Below are 18,776 nucleotides of genomic sequence, written 5' to 3'. Positions count from 1 at the left end.
CGCCTTCTCGGGCAGGTTCCGCAGCCTGGAGCGGCGGCGCCGCTCGGGCCCGGGACACGGGATTCATTCATTCCGCGTCCTTGAGCGCATTGACTCGAGGCGGGTCTGTTCGGCACCCACTGGGCTCCGGATTTGCACCGGTCGGGTGGGCAATACCAAGTCATCGTTCTTAGGGAGAGTAGTTGGCAAGCACTGACTCTCTCGGCGCTCAGATTCGTGCTCATTTTCGTTTCCTATTTGACTTTCGCTTTACTTTGCATTTTAAGTTATTCTTGCCTCCTGCCTTGAAGGTTCCTCGGTAGTACGGGGCCATGTCTCTGTGTCTTGCAGAAATGACTTAGAAATAATTGGTCAGATTATTTGAAATGTGTTTTGCAGGATGTTAGAGGGTAGCGGTAGAGAGAAGGCGGCAAATCTGGGAAGTGAGGATGAGCAAGGAGGTGGGACTCTAGCTCGGATTCTCATAGACAGCCTGATTTAGGGCCCAAGGCATGCTTTTCAAGTTGAGAAAGTAGAGCGAGGTGGGGATAGGAGGCAGCCCTTGAGTGGGGGAGAGGAGGAAGCAGAGACTGAAAGCGGAAGAAGAGCAGGAAAGAATGAGCTCTGGAGGATGCAGGAGAGGGGAAAGGTGAACAAAGACGGTCTTTATCCAAAAAATTCGAGACCTGAAAGGAGGAAGCGTGGAAGTTCTGACAAATGGCAGAATGTAAGGGGAATTGGCAGCAGCTAACTTAATTGTTTGGGCAAAGAATAAGGCACACCAGGAGAGAGAATTCAGTGAGATGAATGAAAAACCAGTGGAGTCGAGTTCTGGAAGCAGGTGAAACGGGAGGCAGAGTGGAAGGGCCACCCCCCGCCCGGGTGGGTCCTTTGGATCAGAGACGTAGGGGTTGTTCGTACAAATGCTGGTCTGGTCTGATCTGAAGAACCTTCTGTGAAAGAGGAGTGTTTACAGAATCTGCACCTTGCTCCCAGGCTCTGAGATGAACTGCACACAGTTCCACCATCTTCTTAGGGTATGGGAGTCTTTGTACTATAGAGAATTTAGTTTACTTGGGGATGTTTATCTAGGAATTTTATAGCTTTGTTACTTTGTGAAAGAAATACAGCCATCTGTTTTAAAGTAATATCATCTATTGCCTTTTAAAAATTATTTAATGTGAGAAAATTAGTCATGGTAAACGTTACCCATGTAAAGCTCGTTGTTTGTATCCAGCAAGTGGAGTTATGTATGTATGCAACTTGAAATTTTAATGTACTGACTGGAAAAAGGCTACGATATCTAAGATTCAGCTCTTTATTCATTCTGTGTCTGTAATATCCCTCTGAAAACAGAGTATTTAACCCTTTGTGGGGGACACCGTTCCTTTGACTGTCTAATGAGAGCTGTGTCTTTTTCTTAACAAAAATGTACATGTATGCATTGAAATGCTCTTCCGATAATTCAGAGTGGTTGACTTCATGCATTTTTCTGTGGCTCTCCCTAGTAGGGAGTTCAAGGACTACAGTACAAACTTGGCTGTTTTAATTTTGAGGCTACAAGAAAGTACAATGGTAGTGATGATACCCTCCTCCCAGACAGCAGGAAGCAGCTGAAAATGGTTGAAGTTGTTTCATTACTCATGTGTCCTCCCCAGATCAGTCTCTTTCCCCCTGCTCACCTTTACTGTTCTTCTTCTTTACTTCCTCTCCTGCAGTCAACAGTTTTGTTAATTTTTAAAATTCTTATCGAGTGATATTTTATATACCTTTATTATTTAAAAACAGTAAGTTTGAAAATCTAAGTAAATACAAGAGCTTTTTCTCCATAGGAGCTTAATATTCAGAACAATGTGATAAATAGGCAACAGTAGAAATATGATTCCATATTTAAGCAAAAGACAATCATTTGAATGGAATCCTCTTGTAGTATGGTACTTTTGATAACTGAATCTGAAAAACAGACCTGCTGTGTGTCAGAAGGTCTTACCTGTAGCACACAGGGTGGTTGCAGTAACAGGATTTTGTCAGTCACATACATATTTAAGGATAAAGACATTTGATACTTGATAGGTGCTCTCCAACAACAAACTGTCTTCCAGACCAGTGTGCTTAAACAGCATAAGAAATACCAAAAGCTGCTGCTACTCCAGAAGGCCAGAATTCACTCTTAAGTGTTGTGGGGTCATCAGTGGTCCTTAACTAAGATGGAAACCATAAAAGACCACCTCTTCCAGCTGAAGCAGTGGGAGCTCTGGACTCCATCACTGTAGACGTGAGTTCTCAGATCTCTGGAGCAAGCCTGGTGGCTTCACAGCCATTCTGCTTCCTTTATGATGCTTAGCAATTGGGGAGTGTGGAGGAATGGTCAAGAACCCATCATTCTGGCCTAGGCAGGGAGCTCAACAAACAAGAATGGCTCCCCTCTCCCCAAGTGATGAAAACTGATTTTGGGACACTTTCTGGACACTCTCTCATTTATAAATGGTCTGGGTCAATTTGATTATTCAACAAATATATACTAAGTAAGTTTGGTTTTAGGCCCCAGAGGTCCAAGAGTGAACCAAAAGTCTCAGTTGCAGACCTTACGTCCAGAGACACGCAGAGAAAAACACAAACATAACATGTGACAATGTCTATTTGAAAAAAAAGAAAGCAAGCTCAACAAGGATTGAAAATGCCCACCGTTTTGTTGAGATCAATTGTTGGGAAAGATTTCACTAAAATGACACTTAACCTATCTTAAAGGGGTGGAAAGAGCCAGTATACTCCTTATGGAGAGCTGGATGCATGCAGAACACCTGAGGCAGGACCTGCTGAGAGGGAAAGTCCCCTTCCTCCTTCCCAGATTTGGCACGCTTTAGATACTAACCTAATTTTATGGGCTTTTTCTTGAACTAGAAGCCATTAACAGGTCTTGAGCAAAACCTACTTTGGATAGGTTGACGGTGAGTGATTAATAGTGTTCCTTTTGCGACTATTCCCGATATGCTTTAGACAATGAATTATGTGGTTACCCTAATTTTAGAACATTATCATGGGAAATATATATTAGGTAGGCAAGAGTAGACCAAGAGGCCAGGTGCTATACTTTAGGCAAGAGATGAGAATTTTGGACCAGGATGTTACTACAAAAAGTATTGGGAAGTAATTAGATCCTGGATGTACCTTAGTGCTAGCTCTTGCAGAATTTGCTAAAAGGAGAATTTGAAAACAAAGAAAATTACTTGTTGGGTAGTTCAAATTGGAATTTGTGGAGATGTAAGAATGCTAAATACATTATCGTATTTGAGCTTAGTAAATGTTAGATTTAGGAATTCTAGAAAGTAGAATTATGCTTTTGAATCACTGAGGAAAAAGATTTGGTTTCAATTCAAACTGGGGATAAATGGAAAAGAACGTGAGAATTGATTGTGAAGCCTTTTTGTAGAGTAGAAAACGGGCATCAGCAAAAGACTGAAAATTGGAAGTGGTGAGAGGGCATCTCATAGGGATGGAACTTTGATCATAGCTGCCCAGTTATCTAAGAACTGTGTATTAATTGCTTATCTACAAAGGGGTGATAGGTTGTGTGAAAATGAAAATTAAGGGAGGAAGAGGACTGGGGAGATAAATGTCCCTCTGCCCAGCATCAGTGCAGTGGAAGCATTGCTGAAATAGTATGTGTACAGAAGATAGCAGGAACATGGAGGAAGGGCCATCTGAACCTCCCTCGGGTATCAGAATGACTTCGCAGGTTGGGATAAGTTGTGGAGGTAAGAAGTTTGCCAGGTGGACAAGTAGGGAGAATGTTGTTGTGTGAGAATCTGTTGCTGGAATGTAAACTTTAAAGGTAAGAGAGAGCAAATGGCAGAAGGGAAGGCTGTACCATTTTTGCTTCAAATCATTCAAAATCATTAAAAGCCCTGAAACTCACTACGCTTAAAAGCCTTATAAGAGAAAGATAAAGACCACGGTGGTGGGGGGTGCTTACTCACTCCTTCTGAGGAACACCCTTTCAAAAAGTAGAAACAACCTGTTGCCCTTTTCAGACTCCGCTCCCCTTGCATTAGTCCACTCCCCTTGCATCAGGAGTTCTCAGCCCTCACGTGCACTTTGAGCGTTTGGGGCTGGATAATTCTTGCTGTGGGCTCTCCCGTGCATTGTTGTGGACGGTTTGGCAGCATCATTGAATCTCTCTAGATCGCAGTAGCACCTCCCTCAGTTGGTGACAACCAAAAGTGTCTCAGGCATTGCCCGACCTCCTAACCTTGCATCCCCAGGGATTGAAAGTGCTAACTACTGCCTTCCATCAGCCTGAATATCTGGTCTGGTGAGTGCCCTGATACAGGTCTTAGTCACTCTAGTCATTGCCAACTTTCCTAAGTGTACTTTATGTCTGTGTACTCTTCACTATGATTAGTCATCCAGGGGCTCGGCTGTCATATTAAGTAAGGCTCGTAGATACAGCCGCTTCTCATTCTGCACTCCATAATTTCAGACTGCTTGTACAGCTACCCAAAGCCTTCCAGCTCCTGGCCTCAATCTATGTCTCCAAATTTATTTCTTCACTTTTTGTATTCTCTTCTCCAAATAATTTGAACTACCAGTTTGGGGGTTCACTGGATGCCCCCAACCCTGCACTTTCTCATCCACTTGCTTTCTGCTTACATTGTTGGCTGTATCTGTAAAGACCTCCATTTTCATCCCCAGCTACATTGTGGAACTTCTAAATTGATTTTTATAGCTCACATGCCACATTTTCAAGAAAGGCTTATTTCTGCTTCTCGCCCTTTCTTTTTCATCTCTCTTAACTTAACATTTAGTTGTGTTTTATATTCCAGTTCTTTTTCTACAAAGATACATTTTTCTTCGATGCGTTCCTTATCTCCAAACACTTTGGCTTAAGAGAAACTAGGCAGAATTTGAATGAATTTAAATTAATAAGAATTGTCATGTGCTGTGAAATTTGATTGCCATATTGATAGGGAAAGAAGTGTTAAACACTATTAAAGATATTTACATTCCTGAGACTTACACCACATAACGTCAGAGATCGTTAATATGTATTGTTTGTATTTTCATTCCAGCCTGCCTATCAGAATCTGAGACAGCGTGTTGACAACTTTGTTGCAAACCACTTGGCTACTCATACTTGGAGTCCTCATCTCAACAAGAACCAACTAAGAAACAATATTAGACAACAAGTCCTTAAGTAAGTCTCAGAATCCCAGTTCAGGAATAGGCTTTAAAATTTCACAATCTGCTTTGCCCAAAAGCAGAAACATTACAGTTTATGCCCCTAATGATGGCAGATTTTGCAGGTTTGGTGCGGCTACTCCCTGTGATGTGGTATAATTTTGAACTGTAGTCTGTTCACTTTGTCTCACTATGTAGTTCAGACTGTCCTTGAACTCACAGTGATCCTCCTGCCTCGGTCTCCTGAATGCTGGATTTACAGGTGTACACTAACATGCCTGGCTGGCCTAGCTAAACACTTCACATTTTTGTCATAAACTTTAACAGCATGAACTTTTGGTATATACTTGCCACGGTATTTGAAGGAAAACAAAACTTTTAAAAACTCAAGATGAAATATTAATAGATGATTGACACCATAATATCCTGTATATCTACATTACAACTATTTTCCTGACTCAAAGCTGGCTTTATAAATAAAGGCATTAAACATCACTGAAATTAAAATATTTTCCCTTACTAGGAAGCCAGATTTTCCATTACAGACCCTTACCTTTTTTTCCACTTTGCTTTTAACTCTGCTTTTTAGTGATGATATAGCCCCCCCCCAAAAAAAATACATATGCCAGTTTGAGTGAACATAAGATAAAGAAAATAAGAGCTGGAATGCTAGAAAGACCTAGCGGGGAGGGAATGATATTTACTTCCCCAAAAAAGGAAAAAAAAGCTTGGTTTACAGTCTTACAGTTGTTTTTGGATATACCTATTTGCCAAGACGGGAAGACATGCTATCCCTGCTATTTTATTCTGCAAAGGGGAAGAGTTACTGATCTTTCTGCATTACATTCATACACATTTTTTTATAATAAGGTGTGGCTTTTACACAGTTAAGTCTATTTTATACCTGCCACCTCTTATTTTCTCTTGTCCTGTACGAATCTACCTACTGTGATAGTTCTAAGTCACAGGAAGCCCCAGAAATAAAAATCCACACTCTGCATTAAAAGACCCATTTAGCCACAGGTAATACTAGACAGCGGAACGTGGGGGCTTGGATTGTGTCTCCTTGTGAATAAGAGAAGAGGGAAATTAACAGTTTTGTTGTCTACCTTTTAATGGATGTTTGAAGAACCTGTAAAAGAGTCCAGGTGAGATCAACAGATGCTGTTAGAGGCCTGCCTAATAGCACCTATTGGAAAAGTCCAGAAGAAGAAGAGACAAGAGATCTATTGGGTGACAGACTTGGAAGGTTACTTCTGTGAAGGCCTTCAGCACAATGATGACCGAAGCTGGTCAGAAATGGGACATTGGGTTCTCCTGATCTTACAGTGCTTTCATCCAGCACTTTGCCTGGCTACCCCCCTCTTCTCGAATGATCACATGCCTTCTGTAAAAGCATGTTGCATTCTTTTTCTTCATATCCTGAGAAATCTCAAATGGAAGGCAGATTTCGTGGAATTTCATGTATTTTTCAGCATACAGGAGCTGTTTAAGATAAGGAAGCAGTCATTTATTTAAGGGAACTAAACTCAGGTCTTGTACGTGTGAAAATTAAGCAGTAAAACCACTTGTACAGTACCAGCATAAGGTATTGTTTAGAAAGGGGCAAGGAGTTCTGTGACTGTTAATGATGAAATGCTGGAACAGTCTACCTGTGACTAATGAGGAGTACTTTCATTATGAAAGAGCGACAACAGCTGTCTTCTCTTGCGTAATTTAAGCAGTTCTCTTTCCTGGGACATCATAAATTTTCTTCCAGCTCTGTTATTTCTAAATAAGCTATTTTCATTTAAATTCCAATAGTAAAGCTTTATGTTACTGATAACATTTTGAAATTCCCTTAAAGAGATCACTTAGTTGAGTGCATAAGGATGAACTAATCCTGTAAATAAATAAAATTGCAAACAATTTTTCATACATATACTTTGAGAAAGTTGAGTCATCTGCAGCTTCCTTTTTTGTAGGACGATATTGTCTAATACCAGAAATTTCAGGTAGTTAATTTAATCATTAGTCTCTTGACTCCATAGAGAGTAAATTTATATTTTATTAAGACATTCATGTTGTGCAATAGAATCTGAAAATGCTGGATGGTTTTGAATATTGATTTTTACTGAATAGAATTTCAGAGGAAGAAAAGGGAGTCATTTTAACCAAGAAAATGCCAGTTTCCCTGTCTTTTGGCCTTGGAGCTAGGACTGAGGCTTCTCTCCTCTCCCCAAAAGAGCCCACTGAGAGCATTGTGCTCCTTAGCTCTGGCTTCTAGTTTTATGGGATCAGAGGTGGCATCCATTAGAGAGAGGACTGCAGTAGAAGTGTTTTGTTTGTAGGACAAGCGAGAACGTAGGCAGAGAAAGAGACTGACCAATAGTTTTGGGCTGGATAAGTTTTATTTTCTATACATATTTTACTTATATTTTATGCTTTTGTACTTGTATCTTAAAAACATATTCAAGATTGCTGCTGTCCTTTCCACCTGCTATATTTTAAAAATACCTGTAAGATATAACAGCGGTCCTAGTATTTGTGTTGGGTTTTGGGCTTTTTGTTTTTTTATCTTAGATCTTTAAAAAGCAGGTAACCTACTTTGTGTCATGTCAGCTCATTTTTCTCTATGGCCTACATAAGTAAAATTATAGTATCACAGGGCAGCAGGTTGCCTCAGGAAATTAAAGTGGAATCCAGCGTCCACCCCAGACAGAGCTGCTCTCAAAAATAGCTTTTGTGAAGTGTAAGGAGAGACATCTCACCCGTTCTGTGGAGACCGCTAGGGCCTGGAGGCCAGAAGTGCCCAGCACCCAGCAGTCCCAGCACTGTCATTCCTCCCACGTGTTCATGAAGCAAGTGTGTCCCACAGTAAAGTCATATTCCCTTGTTCTGTTCAGATGCTCTGTACAGAAGCACATTTCAGCTCTTGTGCTCATCACTCCTGTCTTTTGTGTATATTTCTTTATCCTGAAGTAACTTTCCTCCCCTGTATAGAAATCAAGAACCACCTAAAATGTTTAAAAGGTTCTTTTGTCTGGCATTCACAAGTTATCTTGGACATATCTACTTTGTGTCTCTTTTCCTACAGTGCATGGTGTGTACTCGTGCCTTTCATCTTATTTTTTTCTTGATGTTGTTCATTTTTTTGACGTGGACTCTCACTATGTAGTTCAGGCCAGCCTTATACTTGCTGCACTGCCACACTGGCCTCAAACTTAGACATCCTCCTGCCTCAGTCCCCTGATGCTATGATCACAAGCATGTACCACTGACACCGGCTCATCATATATCTTACTGTTTTTTATGTGACTCCCCAGATGAGGAGTGACTGACTGTTTTAGTTTCATACACAGGGTGGCTAGCCTGGCAATTGCTATGTAGAAACATAATTCTCAAATAAATAATCATTCAGTTTTTATAGCATGAAGATACTAAAAACAAAGCCAAAAATCTAAGTTTTTTTTTTTTTCCTAAATTTTCTCTTTTTTTAATTTACTAAAATTATACTTTGTGTTCTTCAGTATTCCTGGGGATTCTAATACTTTTAAAGGTTTAGGATTTTTTTTTTTTTCCAGAATCTGTTGATTATGTTAGATTGAAAACCTTAGCAGTTGTCTATTCCCATATACCATAGGCAAAAATATGGTGTAGAAAGTAACAAAAAGTATTACCTTTACTTGTAAAGGTGCTTTGCTGGAAAGGTGATGGGGTGTTCTAAAGGTGCTTTGCCTTGTTTTTGTTTAGTCTATTTTAATTTTTCCACCAGTGGCATCGTGATGGTTTTGGTTTTTTGTTTGTTTATTTGTTTGTTTGGAGGGGAAGGCTGTAACAGTGAAATATCTCCAAAATGTAAAGCTTACTTTGCATTATGTACATTTTTTAATTTTCTTTTTATCCAGATGAGTGAATTAGGTCACTTCAGAGTTGAACCATATAAAATGTGTAACAAATGTAGTTTCATTGAAAAGTAATTAGTGCAAATAATATAAAAATATTGATTTACCTTTCTGTAAATTATCTTGAATTTCAGGTCAGGAATGCTGGAATCTGGTATCGATCGAATCATTTCTCAGGTTGTAGATCCAAAGATCAACCACACATTCAGACCTCAGGTGGAAAAAGCTGTGCATGAATTTTTGGCCACACTCAATCACAAGGAGGAAGCAGGTGGCAGCGCAGCTCCTGCTGATGAGAAACCGGATTCTTCCATCATTACACAAGGTGCTTTGTGTTTGCTCTTGGTCAGTTCCATTGCTTTTCTTCTTGAACTGAGTATCAAGTTAGGATATTTGGCTCTTTACAATGTTTCTCTCTTTGGCTGCTGTAATAAAATTTTATTTACTTTAAGTATCACCCAAATTTCTCAATCCTGAGATTAATATAAAATAAAAAGCATTTAAGTAATAGCAGATGGGTGTGCATATTATAATTAAGGGAACAGCTGAAAGCTAGAGAAAATTCTTCTGGAAATTAGACTGTTGCAGATTTTCTGATGCTCTTCCTGAGATACAGTGGTAAGCATGATTCTGAATACTGCTAGACCTGGAAGTCTGAGGGAACACATCATATGGAGGTGACGGTGGTATTGTGTTAGTATGGGTCAGTAGAAGTGTCCAAATTCTACATAAATTTACTCTAAAACTTGTCTTTCCTCCAAGGTGTCCCTGCTCCTGGGCCCAGCACTAATGTAGCCAACGATGCCATGTCTATTTTGGAAACTATAACTTCTCTTAACCAGGAAGCCAATGCTGCCTGGGCCTCCACAGAAATGTCAAACACCAAGACCAGTGACAGGGTATCCAAAAAACTCTCGTCTCAACCAAGCACTGACATTAGTACTGACAAAGAAAAAAATTCAGAGGACACAGCTGATAAAGAAAAGGCTGCATCTGACTATGGAGTGGAAGGCCTGGAAACAACCCCGAAGTCTGAGGAACTCAGTGATCTCCAGTGTCCAGCTGAAGAAATAAAAAATCACACAAAAGAGAATAATAACTTGATTCTGCTAAATAAGGATGCCCAGCAGGAAAGCAGTGATCAAAAAAATAAATCAGCAGACAAAGGCGAAAAGAAACCAGACAGCAATGATAAAGGAGAAAGAAAAAAGGAAAAGAAGGAAAAAACCGAAAAGAAATCTGATTACCCAAAAAGAAGTGAAGAGACACTAAAAATGAAAGATGAGAAACAAGCAAAGGAAAAAGAAGTGGAGGGCTTAAAACTTCCTTCGGAAAAGAACAGTAATAGAGCTAAAACTGTCGAAGGGACAAAAGAAGGTACATTAAAACTCACAGAAAAGAATTCTTAGAGAAAAAGTTTCTATTTGGGGCCAGTTAGCCTTCAGACTAATACATTTGTTGGTGTTTTCATTTCAGAATTCTGAAAACTTTTTTGTTTTTTGTGTTAAAGCAGTAAACATTTATATATTCTGTCCCGTCATAATATATCTATTCACAGAAAGTTAACAAACTGTAAACGTCATCATTTGTCTTATAATTTATTCCCTTACATTATCCCATGCTATTTAATTCATAGTTGTACACCCCAGTCTTTAAAATATTAGGTAGTGCATATTTACTTTTTACTTATGTATATATCATTTACATTATAAATTAATAGTTTATGATTACAGGATACTAGCTTGCCTTTGTATTTATTTGATAATTTATCTGGCATGTACTTAGATTTTAGATATAATTTAGAAATTGTGCTTTGAGTATGTTCCTATAACAAGGTGATTTATTTTCTGTTTTATTTTCTTCTGGAAGATTGTGCTTTGGTAGATTCTGATGTGGATGGACTTACAGACATCACAGTCAGCTCTGTTCATACCAGTGACCTTTCATCTTTTGAAGAAGACACAGAGGAGGAAGTTGTCGTGTCTGACAGCATGGAAGAAGGAGAGATCACATCGGATGGTAAAGCCTTCTGCTTAGTATTGTCTCTGAAATTTCCACTGAGCATTATTTGTATGTTCTGGTGACTGTATCCTGTGGGACAGTATGATTAGTGTTAGGAGCGTGAAAAGTTGTAGTTAGAAGATGGTTTCTCAGTCCCATCTCCAAGGTTGTGTGTCTTAGCAAGCTTGGTAAATTTTTAACCCTCAACAAGTTTAGGTTCTCCATCTCTTAACTCAGTCCCTGAGATGATTATCATATGATTTGGATGAGATAATGTATATAAAAATGCCTTCCCTTTATGTATATGTAATGTTTTGGGGTAGCATAATCACAAGACAAACAAATCCTCTGGTAACAGTTCCAAATTCAGGGGTACCCAAGACTACCTTTAGATTGAATAATTCACTGGAAGAGAACTATTAAAGAGAATTCAGTGAGAGTTGATATATTCACGGTCGTGGTTATGACATCTAAAGTACTCAGACTAACATCAGACAGAGGAAGAGGTGTGGTACATAGAGCAGAATTCAGGAAAGTGCTAAACAGGAAGCCTTCAGTGGTCATCCCCCATGGAGTTGTCACCTTGGTGTTCATGGCTGATCATACGTACAAGTGTTATCAGCCAGGGAAGTTCATCCCTTGTTGTCCAGAGTTCTTATCAGGCTCCTGCAGGTACTGGTAGTTGACAGCCCATGTGGCTTGTATTGGCTTCTGAGACCCCTGCTGTAGGTCAAGCAGAAACTCCATGATGCAAAGCCCCCTCCCTGTGTCACATCTTAGGCCACTTGCTTTGTCAGGGACAGTGTTTCCAGGACTTAGCAGTGACTCCCAGAAACCAAGAGCAAAAGCCAAACCCCTCCAGAGCCAGACTGAATTCCTTATAATACAGTTTGTTTCTAGCTAACAGTGTTTCAGGAACTGGGCTTTGGCCTTCTATGTAATCATCACCAAAACCCGCAGAAAGTGTGTCCCGACTTCAGCCAGTAAGCGCCAGAACAGGTTTCAGACCAGGCTCTCTACTTCCAGGTAGTCTTGTATGTGCTCTTTCCCCTTGATTAAATTCTCACAACTTTCTGTTTAATAATCAAAATACTCTTTTATTTGCAGTTGCTTTTAGATACCATCTTATAATTTGTGGCTTTGGATAGCCTATCTTGGGAGAAAATGAAGAGAAAAAGTAGAAGCTTCTGACACCACTGAAGTTTCTCCCAGTCTCACCCATCTTTCATCCCCATCTTTATATCCATGAGTAACTGAATTACCCATCTGTGAGAAGCAACAGCTGCATTCCCTCGTTGTCCTTTCTGTCCTCACAAGTCAGTCCCACAGTGCCCCTGTGGGAAGCATCTCCTCACACTGAACACTTCACTTTCTCTGCCTGAATAAACTCTAATATGTGATGCGTGGGGGCAATTTTGAAGTGTTTTCTTAGGGCTGTATTTGATGTTTATATAGGAGCTGAGAAGTAAGAAAATCTCTGTTTTGATACACTAAGTAGCAGAAATTGAAAACCTTATTTTCTCTTTCCCTTCTTAACTTCTTAATGTATCAAATGAAACAACTCATCTTCCTAATGTAGGGGATTTTAGTGTATGCTTGGTATAGGAGCTGTTATTGAGTCTCAGCTCTTTCCCGAACTTATGGGTAGTCATTAAAATCTCATTTACAGCTTCAAGTGAGTTTGTTTACCTTAACAGTTGTAAAGCATTCATGTCAAGTCCACTGAGAAATAAGAACTATTTGTCAGAAGAGCGGTTTTAACAAACTAGGTATAGGGGAAAATGTGATATTGAGACGGCCCCAGGTCCTTGGATTCCTGGGTTTCTGCAGAAGCAAACTGAAAATTATGTAAACAATACAATGAAGCTTAAGCTTAGGCCATTAGAAACCACTAGTTACCCCTAACTGGAGAATTCTTGTCTGATCATATCCAAATAAGGCAAAGGTCTTGCTGTGTCCAACGTGATAACTTACTTGGCTTCCACATTCAGCCTGTAAAACCTCATGTTCCCGCTGTGAAGGCAGAATTCTCTGAACCTCTTCTGGTTCTTAGTCTGTATATCCAATTGATGAGTCAATTTTTGCTTAAACTCTAATATGAAGTTTTTCTTTTAATAACCTAAGTATAATGTCTGCTAATTCACAGAAGTGCTGTTCTCTTTATTGATATTCTTTCAGATGAAGACAAGGGCAAACAGAATAAAACAAAAATTCAGACTAGTGATTCCAATGAAGGAAAAGCAAAAAGTGTACGGCATGCGTATGTTCATAAACCATATCTTTACTCGAAGTACTACAGTGATTCTGATGACGAGCTTACTGTAGAACAGCGGCGACAATCTGTTGTAAGTCCAGTTTGACCTGTTACTGTGTTAGCTTCCCGCATCAGGCCAACAGACTTGAGCATATGTAAGGTATTGATGCATAGAAGAAGCAGTCATGGGTTCTACTTTCAGGAACTTTCATTTCACTAGGTAGAGTAGACACATGGGACAGAGGTGTTTGTCTCATGTTTTTGATAAAAGTGAAAAACTGGCAATGGTCTCGTGTTTCAGTATGAAAATGTTCGGATCAAAGTGGATCGAGTTGTACTAAAATATAGTATGCAGCTATTTAAAATTAAGAGAGAAATGTAATCCATAAATGTTCCAGGTTTTACAATTCTTCCAATTATAAGTACCTTTGAATTTATAATAACTCTTTAAAGAAAATTTCTATATAATTGTATGTGTATATCAATTTTAAGTTGGCTTACAATTTAAGAAACACATAAAATATGAAAATTTTCTACACCAGTATTCTAATAGGATAATCATCTTTCTAGGCTTGTCTTGAAAAGGTTACATGTCTCCCATTATGTATCTTCTTAGGAATTTTGGCACTTTGACGTTCAGCTCTGGAATGGAAGTGGATAGTGGGAGTAGTGCAGTGATTGTGAATTATTCATGGTTTAAAATAACAGCAGAAAGGTCCCTAGTCCAAAGCCTAGGTCCCAAGTATAATCACCAGTTCACACTTCTTGTTGTCCCTTGAATCTGCATACTAGCTTTTTGCTACCTGTGGATACTTGATGCTCAGTTACACTTTTATGACTATCTTTTTAATTGAGAAACCAACTTGTTAAACCACCTTTTATCAAAATTATACTTTTCCCATTCTGGCATTCTAAGAATAATGAAAAATCTTTACATCTTTCTCTTTTATTCTTCTGGTAGCTTCCATATCAAAACACACATGCTCATACATATAAGCACATATACACACACATGAATACCTGTGCATGTATGTATCTATCTAGAGAAGAAAGGAGCGAATTTATGTTTGTACTTTTGCAGAGTCCATTAATTTGAAAGAACATCTGAAGGACAAAGAAAGACCTTTTTCCTATATATTTGCTTTTTGTGTCTTTGCTTTTACCTGATAATGAGGATATTTTGTGATTTAGGCAAAAGAAAAAGAAGAAAGACTTTTAAGAAGACAAATTAATAGGGAGAAACTTGAAGAGAAACGAAAACAGAAAGCAGAAAAGACCAAGTCTTCCAAAGGGAAAAGTCAAGGTATAGTAAATGTTAACTTTAATTATTTAAACTATCTCACGTATGCCATTATTTTCTAGTTACTCTTGTCTTACATATGACATAAGAATATCAAACAAAATGTATTCTAAATGTGGATGATTGCCTTCTCTTTTTTTTTCTTCCTCTCTTAATGGGTTTCGGGACCATGAAAAGCCAGTGTGGCAGCACCACTGTGCTAAATCCCCAACCCCGATTTCCTTACTTTTTAATCTGATGTGTGTAGTCGGTTTTCTTCTTGTTATATCCCTACATGTAAGTTAAACATAGGTTATCAGCTTATTATAGTCATGTTGCCAGTTTATTTTTCCACTGGAAAATACAATGAATTATCACTGGAATATGGTTGTTAACACATAAATAATTAAGTCTTACTGCTGATACTGGTGGAATTCAACTCTTTTATGTTAACTTTTGGGGTTTTTTGTTTTGTTTCCAGTGCTAAAAATTGAACTCAGAATCTCACATGTGCTAAGCATATTTTCTACTATTGAGCTGTGCCCCCAGTCTCTTCTGTTAACATTTATGTGGAATATTGTCTAAAATAAAATTGAGTTCCATTATGTTTATTTCATAAGTTGTTTAAGGTCATTAAAGCCATTTTTAATTTTTATAATAATTATAAAGTCTGAATGAAAAAATATAGCATTGCTTATAAAATTCTATTCTGAAACAGTTTATTGACTGCTTCTTTCCTAGGCAAAAATAATCTGGATTTAGAAGAATCAACAACAAAGAGTTTAGAACCAAAAGCCCCTAGAATTAAAGAAGTTCTTAAAGAACGGAAAGTTTTAGAGAAAAAAGTAGCGTTAAGCAAAAAAAGAAGGAAAGATTCAAGGTACATATTTTATCTGGCCTTTTTCTAATCGTAATGCTCTCTTGAATGTGTGATGCTTTCAGAAGAAAGCCTTCATGGTAGAAAAGAGTTGTACCTTTGGTGTTTATGTTACTGCAAGTTTATGAAGACACTTAGGTTTTGTTTTTCTGCCATAATCCATTGTCTTAATATCTGTAACACTAATGTAATGCGCATGTGTGTGTATATAACATATATGCAGGATATCAGACCCAGGGCCTCATGCATTTGGGGCAAGTGCAGTGCTCTACCATTGAGCTTATCCCCAGCCTTTAAAGTAGTGTGTCAGTTACTTTTTTGATCATCTCACAAAAGATTTAGACCTGCTCTCCTGGAAAATGTACGTGTGTCAACACGTGATTAACACTAGATTTTCAGAGCATTTATGGATTCTGGAATTGTTCCTATTCTGTGTATTCAGTAGCTGTTTAGAATAATTGCATCCATTCTCCAGCCCTTTGCACAGTTCTTTTTACCAGTATCCCATGCTTCTCCCTCTAATCCAAGATTATTTTTTTAACTGTACATTATCAGTGCTAATTCTAAAAGAATGAGAAAGCCAAAGAGACTGGGAGAGCAGCTGTGAGGTCTAATGAGCCATGGGCTACAATTTCGCTGTTTGCTTGAGTTGCAATTATGTAAGTTAAGGATGGACTTCAAGATAACTGAATCACTAATTTGTAGAGTTTAGTAAGAAGAGTCTGCTCTCAAATTTATACCTGTATCTCTATTGATCTGAATAAAAAGGCTACTCTCTTTGCTCAAAAGATGGTAAGACTTTGAAAATATAAACATAGCTTATACAGTATTCATCTTCATGTAAATTGAGGATTTTTGTTTCTGCTATACTTTCTTTTAGCATCAAGAACAGTTCATGCCACATTTGGTATTATGTTCTGCTGTGTCAACTAAGAATAGGATTTAATTTGATGTGTAACAAGTCTCCATTATGGATTTAGTGCTTATGGTAAAGGAATGCTTTTTTCCTACCTTACTGAGAAATTCTGACATTCGAGTCAGTGTTTGTAATAGACATTTCCCTACCCTTAGGAACATTGAAGAGAATTCCAAAAAGAAGCAGCAGTCTGAGGAAGACTCTAAAGAAACCCTCAAAACAAGTGAGGTAAACTCTGTTTCAAATACTCTTTTGTTAGATATAAACCTTTTAGTCCTTTGTAGTAAAACTTTGTAAGTCACCTTTTCCATGTAAAATGAAAGATTCTTCCCATTTAGCATTCTTGAGCCCCCATCCTAGTATGGCCTGCATTCCTCATTTTGGTGAGTTGATTTATACTTTAAAAAATTTTTGTTTTATATATATGTCTTTTATTTAATAAATAGCTTCTTTTCTTTTTTTCCTTCCATGCCCACCTTGTATCTTACACTGACAATAGCAAAGTTCCCAGTAATAATCATGAGAAGGAACAAAAAGGGGAAAAATCTAAAATGCCTCCACCATAAGACTATCCATGTTATTCTTTCATTACTTGTCCACATGCGGATATAATTTTTTACAGTGGAAGTAATCTGACCAAATGTTTTTCACACTTTAGTCATTTTGTGTTTCTTTGTAAATTTTGTCTTTGATTGTACAGAATGGGTATATCTTTTTTGCAGGGGGAGATACCAGGGATCGAACTTGGGTCCCTGCACTTGCAAAGCAGGGGCCAAAACTGCTGAGCTAAATCCCAGGCCTGGTATATCATTATTTAAGCTTTCCTTTTTTATATATTTAAACACTTGAGTTATATGTAAGATTTGATCATTTTATTTATTTTTCGAGACTGGGTCTCCCTATGTAGTTCAGGCTGGCCTTGAACTCACTAAATAGCTCAGGCTCGCCTCAAACTCAAAACAATACTCCTGCCTCAACCTCTCAAGTGCTGAGATTATAGGCATGTGCTGCCACTTAGCCAGATTTGAGCATTTCAGTGATTTTAAATCCTATTTATACAGCCGTATTTATAACTCTGTAGCTAAAACATTATAACATTTGGGGGAAGGAAGGACAGTAATGATTGTTTATTCTTAGCCAGTAAACATTTTTAATTTCTATAATCAGAAACTAGGTGCATATTTAGAAGTACATTCTGATGTCTCACTGGCATAGCTTTTTGGTTTCTTTTTTTTTGAGACATGGTCTCACTATGTAGTTGAGGCTGACCTGGAACTCACTTTGTAGCCCAGGCTGGTCTTGAACTCACAGCGATCTTCCTGCCTCAGCCTCCCGAGTGCTGGGATTACAGGCATGCACCACCTCGCCTGGCTCACTGGCATAGTTTTAAATATTTTTTGATAATTTTTTGTGAGAAATTACCCCATAAAATTATATTCACATTAATTATTTAGACTCTGTTGTAAAAATTAGTTCAGTGTAAACTCCTCTTGCTTTTTTCTTTGAGAAATTTAAAGTATTTGTTAAGATGTTTGGATTTCTGTACATAGTCGTCTTGTTAAAATTTAAGAAGTTGCAGTGTTAGGCTGACCCAGAGATATAAAGGTCTTTGGCCCCTTACTTAAATGAGCATAATTATAGCAAGTAGCAAGTTTTTATGAAGTGAAATTAATCAGTGTCTGTTGATTAACATTAATAATCTATTCATTGCCAGACTGTGCTAGATAAGAAAGTTCAGATGTTAGGGTCTCAGCACCTTCCCCTGAATGCATAAATGTATTCATGTATATGATATTGGTACTGTGAGTTGTGTACTTTGAAACTTCGTAGGTAAAATATTACAGAAGTACTCTAAATTATCTGGTTTCCTCAATAGTTTGGGTTTCTAAATATAAGAAACCTTTCTTTCAGTGTTAAATTCCTAAATTATTTCCATTAGCATATATAGTTTTAACTTTAAAAGAACATTGGACTGTCTTTTTTTTTTTTTTTTTTTTTTTTTTTTTTTTTTGGTACCGGGGATTGAATTCGGGTCCTTGTGCTTGCAAGGCAGGCCACTGAACTGCTGAGCTAAATCCCCAGCCCAGGACTGCCATTCATTTTGCTTATACTTATTAATGACACCTGGGCATTAGGGGCTCTGGTATTGTACACTTAAAAGCTTTTCAAATGCATGGTAAACCTCAGAGGAGAAATTAGGCTCTTTATAAAGCTGTCTAAAATGTACAGGAAGAATGCTGGACTCAAAACAAGATCATCTCAACTTGTTTCTAGAATAGCTCCTTGTTGCAGAAGTGTCAAGTTCAGGAGTCACACTGAGCTCCAGCCTCCTGATAATATTTGGAGAGATTAATGAAACCTTACCACACGTTGCTTCCAAGGATTGAGTTAGGTATCACATGTTCCAG

General features: G+C 38.2%; 1 protein-coding gene across 1 annotated transcript in view; it reads left to right on the top strand.

Moving 5' to 3' along the window:
• Positions 1 to 18,776, top strand: part of Bod1l1 (biorientation of chromosomes in cell division 1 like 1) — a 55,331-nt gene that overhangs the window by 2,425 nt on the left and 34,130 nt on the right. Inside the window, exons 3-11 of the mRNA XM_010641935.2 lie at positions 16 to 145; positions 5,049 to 5,173; positions 9,176 to 9,366; positions 9,804 to 10,418; positions 10,911 to 11,060; positions 13,221 to 13,387; positions 14,488 to 14,599; positions 15,317 to 15,455; positions 16,524 to 16,596. Of these exons, the coding sequence (XP_010640237.1) occupies positions 16 to 145; positions 5,049 to 5,173; positions 9,176 to 9,366; positions 9,804 to 10,418; positions 10,911 to 11,060; positions 13,221 to 13,387; positions 14,488 to 14,599; positions 15,317 to 15,455; positions 16,524 to 16,596 (1,702 nt within the window). The remainder of the gene's footprint in view (positions 1 to 15; positions 146 to 5,048; positions 5,174 to 9,175; positions 9,367 to 9,803; positions 10,419 to 10,910; positions 11,061 to 13,220; positions 13,388 to 14,487; positions 14,600 to 15,316; positions 15,456 to 16,523; positions 16,597 to 18,776) is intronic.

The sequence above is a fragment of the Fukomys damarensis genome, unplaced genomic scaffold, assembly GCF_012274545.1.
Source record: "Fukomys damarensis isolate Sample0158 unplaced genomic scaffold, DMR_v1.0_HiC HiC_scaffold_35, whole genome shotgun sequence".
In the NCBI taxonomy this organism is placed as follows: Eukaryota; Metazoa; Chordata; class Mammalia; order Rodentia; family Bathyergidae; genus Fukomys; species Fukomys damarensis.
This window is presented reverse-complemented; position numbering and strand designations above follow the sequence as displayed.